Source organism: Myotis myotis, unplaced genomic scaffold (genome assembly GCF_014108235.1).
Source record: "Myotis myotis isolate mMyoMyo1 unplaced genomic scaffold, mMyoMyo1.p scaffold_m19_p_1, whole genome shotgun sequence".
NCBI lineage: Eukaryota > Metazoa > Chordata > Mammalia > Chiroptera > Vespertilionidae > Myotis > Myotis myotis.
In genome coordinates, this window is record NW_023416313.1 from 147,087,374 (window position 1) to 147,105,351 (window position 17,978).

The following is a 17,978-nucleotide window of genomic DNA, read 5'->3' on the forward strand; positions in this document are numbered from 1 at the left end:
GTGGGGGAGGCAATGCAGTCTCCCTGAGACCGGAAGCACAGTGCTGAGAGCTGGGGGTGAGCAATGTCATGGCACACAAGGTCAGGGCCCAGCCGTGGCAGGAAGGAATCCCAGAGGCCTGGCTCCTGGGGCCCACTCTAATCTCAGGGCAGGGCACTTCCTCTAGAGCAGGCAAGACCTGACCCTAAACCAAACTCTGGGGTTAGATGCTGTCCCTGCTTTTCTTCTGGGCTACAAAGACTGGGCTGTGGGGTCCTGGGAGGGGCTTTCCATGGGAATTTGCAGACCTTGTGCTCAGCAGGAGAGACCCCTCCAATTTCTCCGAGGTCAGCCCCCACACTATCACCTTCCTTCATCACACATACTCACATGCACGCTACTTCTGAGGTGGGAGTCTTTTGGGGTCTCCGCTTGTGTCTGGGAGTGGAAAGCTATGGCTTTTCAAAGCTATGCACAGACCTGCCCCCAACCACGGAGCTGGCGATGGCGGGAGAATAGACAATTATTTGGCCAGGGCCACAGCGATGGCTGTCCAGGCCCAAGAGTTGGAAGGGGAAATGAGCCCCCATCTTCGTCTCTCCAGCCCTCTCTCAGCCTCCCCGCATCCAAGCATTGCACCTCTGTTTTAACACTTGCCACTCCGCGGGCCCACCCCACCCCCTCGAATCTCTCGTGTAGTCACCTTCTCTCCTAGATGGGGGCAGGGGAAAGGCAGTGCTGTCAGGAGAGACAATCAGAGTGGGGGAGGAGGCCTGGGGAGGCCCGCTCTGGCACGGGAAGGGCCGGGCTGTTTCATCGGGGAAGTGGGAGGGGGCCGCGGCGCCGGGAGGGAAGCGCCTGTCGCCCGGGGCTCAGAGCCACTAACTTAGCGGGGAGGAGAGACTCCGCAGCTAACTCCCCGAGCTCCCTCCCTGGCCTGGCACACTCAGCTGCAGCAGCCTCGCAGGCGGTGAGTTGGGGAAAAGAGGGAACCCGTTGCTTCAACCCCAAATCCTGTCCCCCTGGAGGTGAGGTTTTGCTCGGGCACCTCCGGAGTCGGGGTTGAGGGAGGAGGAGCGAAGGATTGAGCAGAGCCCTTGCCGCCAACTAGGAGAACACTGGCAGCCACAGGGTGTGCCTGGAAGGAGATGGGATGGCCTGAGGCTGGGGGTGGGGATGGCAGCGGCTTGTACCTGGTGAGGGGGACGCGTCTGGGGCTGGCTGGAGCCACGGGCGGTAACCCGGACACCGACCCTCCCCAGCCCCGTGCCTGCGTCCAGGCGGTGCAGCGCGGGACTAGGGGAGACCATGGCCCGACTCTTCAGTCCCCGGCCACCACCCAGCGAAGACCTCTTCTATGAGACCTACTACAGCCTGAGCCAACAGTACCCGCTCCTGCTGCTGCTGCTGGTGATCGTGCTCTGCGCGCTCCTGGCGCTGCTGGCTGTCGCCTGGGCCAGCGGCAGGGTGAGCAGGGCCTCCGGGGCCCCAGCCTCACGGGCGCCGGCGGGTTACCGGCCAGGGGGCATTTTCGGTGGTGAGACCTGTGGGGTCTCCTTTACATGTGCTTTCTTTGCTGGGACCCAGGAAAGAAGCGCTGAACCTTACTAGGAACTGTGGTGACCCTGGTCAAGTCACTTCACCTCTCGGGTCTACACGGGGAGGTAGCTGAGCCCTGGAGGCTTCCAGTTTCCCTCGGGGCGCTGACAGACCGGACTAGCTTCTGTGCTCTACTAGTTCTAGAGTCAATCCAACACCGGGTTTTGCGATTTTCCAGGGAGTGGAGCGGGGAGAAAGGATAGAGAATTATACTGGGCCCTGTGGGAATCTGTTTCCTGGTTTTCTTTCCCACTTAGGGGTTGTGGGGCAGTTGTACTCACAGACTCCCAGAAGGCACCCTCCGTCCCACTCTCATTTAGTCCCAAACTAAGCCCGTTTCCAGTTTCTTTTGGGGGGGAGAAAGGGTTTTTTTAAAAATATATTTTATTGCATTTTTACAGAGAGGAAGGGAGAGGGATAGAGAGTTAGAAACATCGATGAGAGAGAAACATCGATCACCTGCCTCCTGCACACTCCCCACTGGGGATGTGCCCGCAACCAAGGTACATGCCCTTGGCCGGAATCGAACCTGGGACCTTTCAGTCCGCAGGCCGACGCTCTATCCACTGAGCCAAACCGGTTATGGCAGAAAAGGGGTTTTTCATTCCATTTCTGGAAACATCCTGCTCCAAGTTTTCTTCTCACTCTTCAGAGGCAAGGTGGGGAGACCACCTCACAGTCTAGGGGAGAGCGGGGGACAAAGGGTGAAGACACTAGCGGGACTTCTACGCCCTGCGGAGGGTGGCGAGGCACAGCCTCTGGAGGCGAGGGAGGTTCCTGGCGCCCCCTGCTGCCAAAGCACTGATTGCGGGGCCGGAAATCCTGAGGTTTGTGCCGGGCCGGGACTCTCCCGAGCAAATTGGTCAAACTTGGATGCATTCATCTCTAAGCGACTTCTGTGAGCTAGGGTTTTATTACTTGCTTCCCAAGCCCAGGCTGGTGCTAAGATTCCTATTTGACAGATGAGAAAACTGAGGCTCAGAATGATCAGGGATTCACAAATGGCCCATTTGGGACAGAAGCCAGAATTTCTGGGTAGATGGCCTATGACGGAGCGGCCTCTGCAGCCTGCAAGTGATATGTTAGGTTGAACCATATAAGATTGCTGGCTGTGTAGATGACAGAGTATCCGCAATTCCTACGGTTCGACCTAATATAAATGGCAAGCGGAGGTGCCCTGCCTTATTTTGTACTTGGGTCTGAGACACTTTTCAGAACTGGCCTGAGGGGCTGTTCATTCTTTCCCTTCCTGGAGGAGCTCCCCAAACCCCACACGCGCCCCTCCCCACAGGAGCTGGCCGCAGACCCGGGCTTCCTGACCACAGTGCTGTGCGCGCTGGGCGGCTTCTCGCTGCTGCTGGGCCTGGCTTCCTGCGAGCAGCGGCTGCAGCGCTGGACGCGTCCGCTGTCGGGCCTCGTGTGGGCAGCGCTGCTTGCGTTGGGCCATGGCTTCCTATTCACTGGGGGCGTGGTGAGCGCCTGGGACCAGGTGAGAGGGGCGGCAGGTGGAGCAGGGGGGAGAGGGACGCCAGGCCTTGAACTTGCACCCAGGACTCTGTAGAGCAGAGCAGCAGTGTCAGCCTGCAGCCTCCCGCCTCCCTCCCCCAGGTGTCCTTTTTCCTCTTTGTCATCTTCACTACCTATGCCATGTTGCCCTTGGGCATGCGGGACGCCACAGCTGCGGGCCTCACCTCCTCCCTCTCACACCTGCTGGTACTCGGGCTGTATCTTGGGCCTCAACTAGACTCAAGACCTGCGCTGCTGCCGCAGGTGAGCATGCATGCAGAACAGGCTGCGCCCAGGGGCGGCTCCGCTGGGCACTGCTGGGTTCATCAGGGCATTCACCAACCCTATGACGAGCTGTGACTCCATGGCAGCATGCAACGCTAGGCACAGGACACAAACACAGATAGGTCCCCACTGTGCCCTGGTGGAGCTGGCACCCAGTGCGGTGCCATGCCTGCAGACACCAGGAGAGGGTTCTGCACCCCCGGGGAAGGGAGTTGGACAGGCGACCAGGGTGCTGGGGACAGATGTAGATGATAGAACCCTCACAGAGAATGCAAAAATTGGAGCTTGAGTAGTTTTGTGCTATGGTGTGTGTAGGATGGGGGTGGTGGTGATGGAGTGGTATTCCAGGCAGAGGAGAAGTATATGCAAAGGTTTCTAGACCTACGAAGCCATGTTGGTTCAGCAGCCAAGAGTCTGGAGCAGAGGAAACAGGGTCGGGGAGAAGCGCCACCTGTGGATCCCACCGTGTGGCAGCATTGCCTAGAAATTCTTGGGTCTCTAATGGTAGCGCCCTCCCCAGCCCCTTTGGAGACCAGCTCCAGCCACACACATAGACACCCCCACCCCTGCCTGGTCTAGCGCCCTCTGAGGTGACCCTCACCCACAGTTGGCAGCAAACGCGGTGTTGTTCCTGTGCGGGAATGTGGCGGGAGCGTACCACAAGGCGCTGATGGAGCGCGCGCTGCGCGCCACCTTCCGAGAGGCGCTCAGTTCCTTGCACTCGCGCCGGCGGCTGGACACGGAGAAGAAGCACCAGGTCCGCTGGTAGTGGGGGCCGGGTGGGGCCTGGGCTCTGAGAGAGCGGTCACTTATTCACACAACTGGGCTCCTTCACAAGCTGAATGACTTTGGGCGGGTCCCCTGACCGTCTCTTCCTTTGTCAAAAGTGGCTGTTGCCTGCTTGGAAGGTTGCTGGGAGGCTCAAACAAACTGAAGTTTGTTAAAACCCTTTAGAACCCTATGACACTAAACGAATTCTAATTCCGACCTTGGTGCTGGGAGTTCAGTCCCTAAGGGTCATCAGTGCAGGATGGGGTCCTGGAGCATCTAGTATATGTGGTGAGGAGGCCCTGGGACAGTGCCCTGGGTAACCCCCAGTGGGGCTGGGAAAGGGTGTGGCTCCTAAGGCTTTGGGAAGCCGGGCTCCTGGTTTTAGGGTGCAAGAGGGTTGGTTCTCATAGTGATCTCTCCCAGGAACACCTTCTCTTGTCCATCCTTCCTGCCTACTTGGCCCGAGAGATGAAGGCAGAGATCATGGCACGGCTGCAGGCTGGACAGGGGTCAAGGCCGGAGAGCACCAACAACTTCCACAGCCTCTATGTCAAGAGGCACCAGGGAGTCAGGTATGGGCAAGGATGGCTGGAAGGGACGGGGCACAGGCTGAGACCATGGCCCCACTAATTGTAGTCTGCTCTGCCCAGCGTGCTGTATGCTGACATCGTGGGCTTCACACGGCTGGCCAGTGAGTGCTCCCCGAAGGAGTTGGTGCTCATGCTCAATGAGCTCTTTGGCAAGTTTGACCAGATCGCCAAGGTAAAGGGAGCCTGCCTCCCCGCATCAAGCACCCCCTCTGGAGAACCTGTTCCAAGGGAATCCCTACCTTATCAGATCCCAGTCCCACCTCAGAACCCGTGTGGGCTCCCAGGTACACCACTGGAACTAGGAAAGCCTTGCAAGCATCCCATTCACCACATAGCTCAAGTCTGGAAAGGTCTCTCAGAGCTCCAAAGGTGCCCCAACCACAGCCCCCAAATATGCTCAGAACCCCAACACAGTTGTCTCTGGATACTGTAACCAAATCTAGGCATTCAGATGCTCTAGGCTTTGGAGGCCCTTCCCAGCCGCCTGCTTGGACCTTAGGGCTGCACCCAAGCAACTTAAACTTGGATCTCCCACCCCAAAACTCTCAGTGCTGAGGCTACACTTATAGGCACAAATCTGAATACACCCTACACGTGCCAAAGGTGGAGACCCACAGGCATCCCAACCCTTGAAAAACCTTCTGAGTAAGACACCAGTATGGGAGATTTCAGGTAGTCCCATGTCAAGTTAAGGGAGGCCCTAGATCTGACCTAGACACTCCCAACATTAGAAGTTCTTCAGGAACACCATATTTACTCTTTTTCTAACTTTTTCCTGCCTCCTCTGGCCTCTAACCGGGTGCCCCTCTCCCCCCTGCACACACACACTCCCAGGAGCATGAATGCATGCGGATCAAGATCCTGGGAGACTGTTACTACTGTGTCTCCGGGCTGCCCCTCTCCTTACCAGACCACGCCATCAACTGCGTGCGCATGGGGCTGGACATGTGCCGGGCCATCAGGTCAGCTCAGGTGGGCGGGCAGGAGTCCTGAGGGATGGATGTGGGAGAGGAGCAGGCAGGGCAATGGAAGTCTTCCGGGAGAAAAGGAGGGGTGGGGCATGGGTCGGGCTGAAGACAGTACTCAGATTGTCCCTCACATGCCCTGCTCAGGAAACTACGAGCAGCCACCGGTGTGGACATCAACATGCGCGTGGGTGTGCACTCGGGCAGCGTGCTCTGTGGAGTCATCGGGCTGCAGAAGTGGCAGTATGATGTCTGGTCCCATGACGTCACACTGGCCAACCACATGGAGGCAGGTGGCGTGCCAGGGTGAGACCTGGGGCTCCAGGAGGCTACAGCAGGAGGCCAACCAGGTCTCCCCTTTGCTGCCTCCTTTTTCATAGTTCCTTAAAATGAGCACAGTCCCATGTGGGGCTCAGGGAGACCCTGGGGTGCAGGAAGGGGAGCTGGAAGAGACCTCCTGTAGCACAGGGCCTTGCTTGAAGTTAGAACTTCAGGAATGATCCTGGAAAGAAATGAGAGGTTGGAGGTGCTGCCTCCTAACTCCCACTGTCCTGTCCTTCCAGACGAGTACATATCACAGGGGCTACCCTGGCCCTGCTGGCAGGAGCTTACGCTGTGGAGGATGCAGCCATAGTACACCGGGACCCATACCTTCGGGAGCTAGGGGAGCCTACATACCTGGTCATCGATCCCCGGGTAAAAGCCTAACCTGGAACCCAAGGGCTGGCCCACCCTAACCACCCACAGCCACAGGTTTGGTCTCTTCTTTGCCAGACCTGAGTTCCTGGGTCCTAGTGTGTATATGTCTCAGGGGAAGGGACACAAGCCTCTAAAGGGTATGGGGAGAACGGGAGGTGGGGGGATTGTAATCTTGACTGCCAGCCCTCATATACCCCAGGCTGAGGAAGAGGATGAGAAGGGCACTGCAGGAGGGTTGCTGTCCTCTCTTGAGGGCCCCAAGATGCGTCCATCACTGCTGATGACCCGCTACCTGGAATCCTGGGGTGCAGCCAAGCCTTTTGCCCACCTGAGCCATGTAGAGAGCCCTGTGTCCACCTCCACTCCTCTCCCGGTATGTTCACCTCCACCATGAGCCCCAGCACTTACATAAACCCACCCCCACTGCCCATTCCTAGCCTCCTGCCCCCACCACAGTCACCTGACGATATCCCAAGGTCCTGAACTCCCTGGTCACCCCCGTCGCTGACTCTGGACCTTCCTTGCCACTCTTTCCAGAGAAAAGGCAAAGATGACTGCCCTCTGAGCTCACCACAGAGAAGATGTGAGCTTCCCATAGACACCATGGCCATTGCTCTCCAACCCCCACTCAGGAAGCCCTTTCCCCTGGTGCCCCATGTCCTCCTGACTCTGAAGCTAGTGCTCGTACCCATTCTCACCAGGATATGTCTCTTTTTAACTCAATTCCTACAACTACTTGCTCTTTTTTTTCAATCCCCACTAGGACTGGGGAAGTGGGGCAATTGGTTGTTACCCCCACTCTTAAGCACTTGTACACAGATAAAATGAGGTGACAGTGAAAATCTCACATAGCTTTGAAGAAGGAAGTCACCATGAGCAGGCAGGAGTGATGGAGGGAGAGCAGGGCGTGGACCTGAGCCTTGTCTAGCGGAAGCTAGGGCAGGGCCAATTACTGGCTGATCCTATGCGTAGCACCTTCAGGTAATCACTGACCCCCAGCTAGTGGAGGAGCCTGGATCTTCCTTACCTCTAGCTCTGAGGATGGTGCTTGATGATGAGTGACCAGAACCCTCGTTCATGGAGTCAGGCTATGTCCCTCAAGGATTAGGTTCCTCTGCCGGCTCTCTTCCACCTTCCCTGATCTTCCCCAAACCTGGTATGCATTTACAGCCCCCTTTCTGCAGATCTTCCCAGGATCTTGTCTACTAGAACAGCTGGTTGGATTTATGGGATGACTCCAGAGTGCCCTTTCCATGTTCCCTTCCCCTCCTTTCCCATTCATCAGGAAAGCAGGCAAGAGCTCAGTCACCACTGGAGAGTGAGGGGGCATTGGCAGCTGAGTACTTAATTTCAAGCCTCAACTTAGGGTAGGGGAGAGGTCAGAAGGGCAAAGTTGGCAGGAGGGAGAGGAAGGAAGAACCCAAGACCCAGTTGATTGAGCTGATTGTTGCAGGATGAGGCCTCCAGGGTGGGGATGGAGTAACGGGTGGGGGAGGGGTGAGGGTGCTGGGAGCCCAGGGAAGTGAGACAACATTGGGTGCAATCTCCATTGTGGGGATGCCCCCCAGGACCCATATCAGACATTCACAACCCCAACTAAGGTGCAGGCTAAGAAATATCATGGTGGAGGAGTAGGAGTCCCTTGTTTTATAGGCAGGACCTCACCAGCCCAGAAATTCACTTCTCAGCCCCAAAAGTTCCAGGATCCCAGTCACATGTTAGAAATCCTGGGAATCACGACCGGCTTACTCTTAAACAATGTGGAACTTTGGGGTGGAGGGGCCATGCTTGTGCTGGTAGGTCCCATTCATCCAGTCACTCCTTCCACAATTTTGAGCAACTCCGATGTGGCAGGCACTAGGCTAGTTCTTGAGAAGACAGGAGTGAATACGATATTTTCCCTGCCTTCAAATAACTTACAGGCATTGGGGGGGGGGGGGGGGGGGATGGGCAGGTAGGAAGTTTGGAAAAGCTTAGGCCCATGCTTAGATGCATAGATGGACTCATACCTCAAACGTACCTCTCAGTCTTTCTGTCTTGGTCTCAGCCTCTCCCTTGCCTCTCATAGGTAAGCTTTTGATTGAGGAGGAGGATGTGACCCCTGTGACCCTCTCCCTTCACATGAGGCCAGGGGAGCAGGGAAGAAGGTCACCACACTGCTTACCCTGGGTCATGGCTGCAGCATTTTATCCTCTTCCATTGTGCCTGTCCTCACCTTTTCTCTTGCTGTTCATTTTCTTATCTCTGCACACACTACGCAGTCCATAGGGTGCAGAAGGAAATGACTGCAACCAAGTTTGTTTCTCTTTCTCTTTCCTTCTCAATTTTATTTGTTTTCCACCCCCACTACCTCCCAACTCTGCCTGACCATCACAAAAGGTCAGAGGGGAGTCAGAATGTTCTGCATTGTCACTTCAATTGGCACCAATAAGTATTTTTTGGCATCCCAGGGTGATAGAAAAGTCCCTAACTTTGGCATTGTGTAGTCCTTAGGGAAAATGCAACACAAGGGAACCAACACTCAAGCCTGTAGAAGATACGGGGTTGTCTTGTAAGTGATAGAAACTAACTATGAGGAAATCAGAATATAAACACCCTGGGAGTCAAAAGAATCAGGAGGGGGGTTGAAAACTGTGGCAAAATTTAACATTGCCCCAAACAAGCACTTTTCTGGAGCTGATGTACCTGATATAAGGCAAAGCAGCGTCAATATGGTGGAGAGTTGACCCTGGAGAAAGCAGCTGCCACCCAAATTACAAGGGCTGAAAGAGGGAAACAGAGGCCTTTGGCTCAAATAAACTCTGATAAAAAAGTTTAAAAATAATAATAAAATAAAGAGACAGGAAGAATCACTGGGCAAATGTGGCTTGAACTTCTTCTAATGACTATTAGAAGCAGGGGGAACAGCCAGATCAAATGCTCAAGGTCAAAGATGTGTGTAGATATGAATGCCTCGCTCCAGAGAGCTTCCAAGGATGCTCACCATCTTCCCATCTTCTCCCCTCCCTGTCTTGTCTCAACAGGAGAAGACCCTGGCTTCCTTCAGCCCCCAGTGGAGCCTGGACCGGTAAGGAGGCCTGAGCAATTCTTTAAAAAATTATTTTTTATGGATTTCAGATTGGGAAAGGAAGAGAGAGATAGAAACATCAATGATGAGAGAGAATTATCCACTGGCTGCCTCCTACGTGCCCCCAATCAGGATATGTGCCCTGACTGGGAATCGAACTGTGACCTCCTGATTCGTAGGTCAATGTTCAACCACAGAGTCACACCGGCTAGACATGCCCAAGCAATTTTGACAGTGGGGCGGGCTGTCTGGGTGATCTACCTCCATCCTCAGGGTGGAGTGGGGGTGGCTCATGCTTTGCCCAGATGCTTTTGAAGGTCTCCATGGTGACAAGCCAGGCTTTCACTGTACAGGAGCCGTACACCCCGGGGACTAGATGATGAAATGGACACTGGGGATGCCAAGTTCTTCCAGGTCATCGAACAGCTCAACTCTCAGAAGTATGGAAAAAGAAAAAAAAGAGGGCTGGGAGGGCTGCAGGTCTTGGGCTCACGTGGTAGGGTAGGGGTGGTGTTCCCCTGATGACCTGGAGGGAAGGGAGCACCTTTCCTGCTCCAGCCTTGGGAAAGACCCGCCTGACCATTCCCTCCTGCCCTGCTCTTTCCTCTCTGGGTCTTACTGCCTGCCATCTCCCACCAGACAGTGGAAGCAGTCAAAGGACTTCAACCCACTGACACTTTACTTCCGAGAGAAGGAAATGGAGAAAGAGGTAGGCTGCGCAGGTCGGGGGAGAGTATTAGAGAATGGCCTGTGGTCCCATCTCTCCTCCCCAGGTCTGCTTAATTTGTGATTCTGGGGGTGATGGAGGGCATATGCCTCTCTCTGAAAGGAATGTCACCCTGTAGATTGAATTATTGAGTGGTGATGGGAGAGGGGACGGCAACTCCTTGGAGACCACATAGCAAATACCTGGGGCTGAACTGAAGGGTGGGGCCTTGAACCTGGGGGGCCCACTCCTTGCCTGGGATTGACACCTTCAAGGTGATGAGCAGCACTGGTGACCCTGTCTCCACCCTGACCCCCTCTCTTGCAGTATCGACTCTCTGCACTCCCTGCCTTTAAATACTATGCAGCCTGCACATTCCTAGTTTTTCTCTCCAACTTCATCATCCAGATGCTGGTGACAAACAGGTAAGAGAGCCCAGAAAGGGAAGCTCTGATTCTCAAAAAATGGACCCTCTTGGTCTTTCTGATTCCCGATACCCACTTTCTTCTTTTGCCTACTTCCCCTTGGCACTAACCCACAGAGGAAATGGAAATATGTGCTCTGGGAACCATGATAATCACAGCCCAACTTACTATCATACGTCCTGTGGATTTTCTATATCCTGTGGACCCGAGCATTTTCACATGCCTGTCCCTTGATTCTAACAACATCCCCATGAAGGAGGTTTTCTTCCCTTAAGAAGCCCAAATCTCACAGTGAACAAATATAGAAAGTAGGTCCTCACTCCCAGTCCACTGCTCGGAGGGGTGAGGACTTGTTCAAAACTCAGCCAGGTGAAAGAGCTTTGGCCTGAAGGTCAGAGACCAGTGTGATGCAGCCTCAGCCACTTTTGTGAGGCCCCTGCCCCCTTCCAATATTATTCCTATCTTATTAGTTCCTGTCCCACCCAAACACTGCCCTAGACCCCTCAGCTTTCTCATATCATCATTTAATGCCTGTTATCAGCCCAGACCCCCTTGGCAGCCAGTTCAGATCCCCAGAACCACTTCTCCCCATGTCTTCCAACCAGATGATACAGTGACCTTTTCATACACAGGGGACCTATTGTGGTTCTTCAAGGCCTCACTCTTGTCTCCCTTTAGGCCCCCAGCTCTGGCCATCACCTATAGCATCACCTTCCTCCTCTTCTTCCTCCTCCTCTTCGTCTGCTTCTCAGAGCACCTGACGGTGAGGTGGGCTGTGGGGTGGAAGTGGAGAACTGGGGCTCTGACCACAACCTGCTCTCACCCCATGGCTAAGACTCCCATGCTCCCTCCACAGAGGTGCGTCTTGAAAGGCCCCAAGATGCTGCACTGGCTGCCCGCATTGTCTGGCCTGGTGGCCACACGGCCTGGACTGCGAATCGCCCTGGGCAGTGCCACCATCCTCCTCATCTTTGCCATGGCCATTGCCAGCCTGGTGAGGGCAGAGGGGGCCCTACGCACCCCCATCAGGGCATGCTGGGCATGCCAAATCTGTAAGGGAACCCCTGGATTTGGGAGGACAGCTAGACTAAGGCTAGGGGATACTAAAAGTGTTGGACAAGTAATGAAACAAATGACAATCATTCATGGTCTACTATCTGGGCATAATCATTATGAACTCTTAGGTGGACATCCTTCATATATATTACTTTGCTCACTCACTATGATTTTGTAGTGGAGTTTGGCTGATTTTTCAGAACTTAGAATCATTCCTAGAATTCTATCCCTGAAAGGCACCTTAAGAATCATCCCCCAGCCGAGAAGAGGAAGCTCATGCCCAGAGAGGTTGCGTGACTGGCAAGAGATCACACAGCGGATCCCTAGAAGCCTAGTGCTCATGACACCCACCCCCCTAATCCCTGCTCCCCCCACCAGTGATGGGCCTCACCAACCAGAAATAGTGGAATCTGCTCCTTTGGAGTCTGTCCCTGACTTATCCCTGGATCAGCTGAAACCTAGCACAAGCACCATTGTGCCCAAGGAGCTGCCTAATCACCTCAGCTCCTCATCTCTTTCTGCAGTTCTTCTTACCGGCAGCATCAAACTGCCCTTTTCAGGCTACCAATGTGTCCTCCATGGCTTTCAACCTCTCCTGGGAGCTCCCTGGGTCCCTGCCTCTCATCAGTATTCCAGTGAGTGTCCTGAACAGCCCTGAATCTCCTTCCCCAGAACTTTCCTTGGCTCCTCACCCGCCTCCTTAATTGAAAAACACTCCATCCTATGATTAGGACAGACATAAGTCACACTTGGTGTGTGTTTGTATGTATGAAACACCCTGTCCCCAGACAGGACCTGGGAGGGGCAGGACAGAAGCTCTCAGGTGTCCCCCCACCCCTGCCTGTGGGACATGCGCCACCTCCTGACCAGCCTGCCTGGCCCCACAGTACTCCATGCACTGCTGCGTGCTGGGTTTCCTCTCCTGCTCCCTCTTTCTGCACATGAGCTTCGAACTGAAGCTGCTGCTGCTCCTGCTATGGCTGGTGGCCTCCTGCTGCCTCTTCCTACACTCCCATGCCTGGCTGTCCGACTGCCTCGTCGCCCGCCTCTATCTGGGCTCCTTGGACTCCAGGTGAGTGTGGCCTCTGGAGAGAGGTGCCTAGGAGCTCCGGTGAGATAGGACAGGGCAGAACTGTCCTTACTTCACTGACCTCAGCCACCCCCAGGGCAAAGCAGGAGGGAGGCTGGGGACTCCTTGGGCACTAGGGGCAGGGGGAAGCTATCGTGAAGGGGCAGGACAAGAGATAACCCTGATTCATGGCCTCCTCAGGCCAGGGGTGCTGAAGGAGCCCAAACTGATGGGAGCTATCTCCTTCTTCATCTTCTTCTTCACACTCCTTGTCTTGGCTCGGCAGGTAAGCTACCCAGTTCTTCCCTATGAAGGGTGCGGTGTGGGTCCCCATATTTGTGACTTGGTCTCTCCTACACTTTCCTAATCTGGTGTCTTTAGGGTTGAGTCCCAGTGGTATACCCATCGAAAGCTTCTAAGTAAAATTTCTTGTTCCCTTTCTTTCTTCTTCACTCCCCAAGGAGAGTGCCCTCAAATTGTCTTCTCCCTGTTCCCTTCTCCCTCCCACAACCAATCTAGGAATGCCCATGCTTAAGAAAAAATTTGCTGTCAATTCTTCCCACCATAGTTTGAATCTAGTTTCAAGGTAGTCTCCCCAGGGCTAATTTCATGTTAAGCCTTATCTCTAAACTGTGGGGTGGGCCTGGTTGGCATGGCTCAGTGGTTGAGCATTGACCTATGAACCCGTAGACCACGGTTGGATTCCAGTCAGGGCACATGCCCAGGGTTGCCTGCTCAATCCCCAGCAGGGTGTGTGCAGGAGGCAGCCAATCAATGGGATTCTCATCATTGATGTTTCTATCTCTCTCTCCCTCTTCCCTTCCTCTGAAATCAATAAAAAGGTATTTAAACTGTGGGTGGGGTAGTTTTAGGCATCATGGAGTCCGGGGACAGGGGTGGGGGGTGGGGGGTGGTGAACACTCAGAATATGGGGTTTCTCCTGCACTGTGTCTCCCCATGGCTCCCGGTGACCCTCCCAGAATGAATATTATTGCCGCCTGGATTTCCTATGGAAGAAGAAGCTGAGGCAGGAGCGGGAGGAAACAGAGACAATGGAGAATCTGACTCGGCTGCTCTTGGAGAACGTGCTGCCTGCACACGTGGCCCCCCAGTTTATTGGCCAGAACCGGCGCAATGAGGTGACTCCCTACCCCTGACTCCTGAGTCTCAGATACCATAGGGACTAATTTCAGATGAAAGTCTTGGCCCTTAGTCCAGCCTCTCTGGACTCCCCCAGAGTGGGTCAGGCAGCCCCACAAGCCCCTCCATATCCCTGTCAGATACCTCCCATTTTCACAAGATCTTAGGCTCTGTTCTTGGTGAGCAAAAAGGCTCTGCATTCCAAGTTCTTAGAAAGAGTGTCTTCTCCAACTCATGACCACACCATACCTTCAGAAGCTTTGTCAAGTGTTGATGAGAGTTGTGTGGAGGACACAGTCCACCCATCTCTCTAGGCCTGCACTATCCAGTATGGTAGCCATTAGCCATGTGTGACCTTTTAAATTTAAGTTAACTAAATGGAAAATTAATGCAACAACATGGGATGGACCTAGAGGATATTATGCTAAGTGAAATAAGTTAGACAGAGAAAGACAAATATCATATGATTTCACTTATGTGTAGAATCTAAAGAAGAAAATAAATGGCAAAACAGAAATAGACTCATAGATATACTGGTAAAGAACAAACTGATGTTTGGCAGTTGGGAGGGATTGAACCCATGCACCAGGCCTCTAGTATAAAATAATATTGAATGTCAACTGTAATTGACAAATTTTTTAAAAAGTGGACCTGAGAAACCCCAGGCTCCCACTCTTAACCCCAATTGAAAGCAGAATACCAGGCCCAGGTCCATGGGCTCTCTCTCTCTCTCTCTCTCTCTCTCTCTCTCTCTCTCCCCATGACCTTGCTGTGTGGCCTCAGGCGTGCTGTATAATTTTCAGGTCTTGTAAGTAAACCTGTATCTTAAAAAAGAGAGAAGGAGAAAAAGAGGGAGAAAATTCAGTTCCTCAGTCACACTGGTCTTATTTCATGTATTCAACAGCTGCATGTGGCTAGTGGCCACCATATTGGACAACACATACACAGAACATTTCCATCACCACAGAAATTCCTATTGGATGATGCTGCTCTAGATCCTCAAATATCTTTCTACAGTCAGACCATCAGAAGGTTACCCACATATTTGTACCACCTTCTTTGTAGCACCACCATCCCATCCTGTGCTATGGAAATGCTCTTGGCTATATCAAGGGGTGTTGAAAGAAACAGTTCAGGGACTATTTCACAGCCTTACATCCCCACCACCTGCTCTCTGCTCTCAAGATCAGAAGTAGCTCTACTTCTGGTTTCTTCTGTTATAGGCTCTGGGTATCTTATAACTGATCCTGTTTCTGTGTTCATATTGGCTCTAGAAAGCTCAAAAGCCAGAATATAGAACTAAAATGGCACCCATATAGTGAACCAACCTCAGATCTGACTCCATCTTTACAATCTTACCCTTATTTTCTCTTGGCCTCATTTTCCCTATTATTTATTTATGTGATTTTGCAAATTATAGATCTTTATAAGCTGATTTAACTTACTTAACAACTTTCAGCAATAGAAAGGATATAAAGATAATTCCCATTGGCATGATCCCAGTTCTAGAAGTGACTTCCCTAGGATAACCTGGCTTTCCTCCTTCCCCTCCTCCCCAATCCTTCTTACACAGAGGGGAAGGCATGGGGATACCAGGACAGGAAGGGGAAGAATGTGGCCTACAGCCTCACCCCAGCCTCTCACCCTCCCAGGACCTCTACCACCAGTCCTATGAGTGTGTCTGTGTCCTCTTCGCCTCAGTCCCAGACTTCAAGGAGTTTTACTCTGAATCCAACATCAACCACGAGGGGCTAGAGTGTCTGCGGCTGCTCAATGAGATCATTGCTGATTTTGATGAGGTGACAACTCTGAGGGTTCCCCAGATCCTATGTCCAGAGTTCTAGAATGTCCTACCAGTCCATCCTTCTACTTTGCTCTTCTGGCCATAAGCCCTTCTGCCCTCTCTAGCCTTCCCACTCCTCCTCTGATGCCTCAGCTCTGCCTTCTCCAGCAACTCTGTTCACTCTGCCTCCTGCCACCATTCCTAAACCCATAACCGGTCCTTTAGCCTGGGGCTGGGCTTTGGGGAGAGAGGAGTGGGAAAGCAAGAGAGAATGGGGACACAGCCTCCTCTCTATACAGCTGCTCTCTAAGCCCAAGTTCAGTGGGGTGGAGAAGATCAAAACCATCGGCAGCACCTACATGGCAGCTACAGGCTTAAATGCCACCTCTGGACAGGATGCACAGCAGGTACAGCATTCCTTACTTACTTACCATCCCTCACCTGTGCTCTTATTGGTGGGTCTGTGAATGGGCCTTAATCCTGGGCTCTCATTGGCTCATTCTGGTGACCATCCCATTGCCAGGATGCTGAGCGAAGCTGCAGCCACCTCGGCACCATGGTGGAATTTGCAGTGGCCCTTGGGTCTAAGCTGGACGTTATCAACAAGCATTCATTCAACAACTTCCGCTTGCGTGTGGGTAAGGGCCTTCCCTTGCTGGTCAGTCTGGGACCTCCTCCACATCTTCCCAAGCTCTCCCTCCCCCAAATTTTTGGTAAACTGCTTTCCAGGTCAGCCCTGGACCTCCCTCCAGACTCACCTTTTGAGATGGAGCATGAAGCTGCTGGGCCAGGAGCTATGAGGCGCTCCCACTCCCTCCCCTATCCCTCCCCATATCTCCCCCATCCTTTCTCTTGTCAGGGCTAAACCATGGACCTGTAGTGGCCGGAGTGATAGGAGCCCAGAAACCACAATATGACATCTGGGGCAATACAGTGAATGTGGCCAGTCGCATGGAGAGTACAGGAGTCCTGGGCAAGATACAAGTGAGGAAGCCACATTGGAGTCATGGGGGCAGTGGTTAAGGTTGGGACCATCTCCATACTCCCTCATCTTCCTCCAATTGCAGGTGACTGAGGAGACAGCCCGGGCCCTGCAGTCCTTAGGCTACACCTGCTACAGCAGGGGTGTTATCAAGGTCAAAGGCAAAGGGCAGCTGTGTACCTACTTCCTCAACACAGATTTGATAAGAGTTGGACCTCCCTCAGCTGCCCTAGGCTGAGACCCCACTCCCTACTCTTCACCTCAAAAGTCCTCGATAAAGAGACTGGTATGACTGGAGCCAATTTATGCCAGAAGCTGCTGATATGGCTTCTGGGATCACCTTCTTACTTCTCAGCAGGGCTGCTTTTTCCCAGGCCGAAGTGAGTGTTTGTGTGTGTGCAAGCATGAGCATGAATGTATGGAGGGTGTGTTTGTTTTCACAAGTTCGGGAAGAGAACTGCCTCAGCCTCTCTGCCTGCCTGCCTGCCAACCTGATTCCAGTATTTTGTAAACCTTGGAAGTATGAAGAATTTTAGCCACATCACTCAACACAAGGATTTGTCTTTTCCTGCTCTCCACCCACAAATATTGGAAGGAATCTCCAGGGAAAATGTCATTTGACCTTTATTCAACACTAAACAGACACTTTTTATGATGTGCTTACTATGCAGCATGGATTAGAGGACTTGGAAATAATCTATTAGGTCTCTCCCAATGTCAGCTGCTGTTCTAAAATTAACCCACGATGCTTTCCAGTGAGGATTTGTAGACAGTTTGGGGTTCTCCTGTTCTCAGGCCCCTTAGATGCCCCCTTGCTCCTTTCTGCTGATATTATGTGGGTCTTGAAGCATCGATGGTTCATTCCCAACTGCTCATATTTTGGGGTCCATGAGGCTTTGTTGCAGATGTTGCACATGGATTTTTTATATTTTTCCTAATTGCTCTTTCTTTTGTGTGTGTGTGGGTGGAGGAGGGGGTTATGGGAAAGATTAAAAAAGTACACCACTACCACTGCTGCTACCATCTTCCTAAAATGTTATCAGAATAGGGGCTCTAAGACAACATTTATCCCTAGAAAAGAATGACGCATCCCTTTCATTTTGGGGCATCTTCATTTCCTGAGGGTGACCACAGTCACAGAGTACCCTCAGCCCCACCCTGTGCCAGAGTGTGTTTTGGGGACCAGCGAAATGCTGGTGTGAAATCTAGGAGATAAGATCCGCTGACTTGGTTTCTCAAGTGAGGCCTTCTTGGGACTTGGAGGGAAGGAAGGCAATCCCCTTGAATACCTACCACTGAGAGGATGAAGGTTAGTAAGCAGGAAGTTGGAGTCATGCTAACAAAGATAACTATCAC

At 52.9% G+C, this 17,978-nt stretch overlaps 1 protein-coding gene across 4 annotated transcripts; it reads left to right on the top strand.

The window, feature by feature from the left end:
* Positions 1-845: 845 nt before the first annotated feature.
* Positions 846-17,630, top strand: ADCY4 (adenylate cyclase 4). 4 transcript variants are annotated; one of them, XM_036354430.1, is made up of 26 exons: positions 846-949; positions 1,242-1,446; positions 2,870-3,067; positions 3,187-3,348; positions 3,977-4,126; positions 4,564-4,712; positions 4,791-4,902; positions 5,565-5,692; positions 5,843-6,001; positions 6,259-6,391; positions 6,594-6,767; positions 9,418-9,461; positions 9,815-9,901; positions 10,101-10,170; positions 10,495-10,592; positions 11,271-11,355; positions 11,449-11,586; positions 12,173-12,283; positions 12,536-12,720; positions 12,919-13,003; positions 13,698-13,856; positions 15,510-15,656; positions 15,940-16,047; positions 16,164-16,278; positions 16,500-16,624; positions 16,708-16,860. In XM_036354430.1, the coding sequence occupies exons 2-26, from the start codon at positions 1,288-1,290 to the stop codon at positions 16,858-16,860; spliced, it is 3,234 nt and encodes a 1,077-aa protein (XP_036210323.1). In that variant the 5' UTR covers positions 846-949; positions 1,242-1,287. The 4 variants fall into 4 exon arrangements, with proteins under 4 accessions (XP_036210323.1, XP_036210346.1, XP_036210329.1 ...); XM_036354436.1 differs by having other exon boundaries at positions 871-1,007; XM_036354453.1 differs by lacking the exon at positions 5,843-6,001 and having other exon boundaries at positions 16,708-17,630.
* The last annotated feature ends 348 nt before the right edge of the window (positions 17,631-17,978 follow it).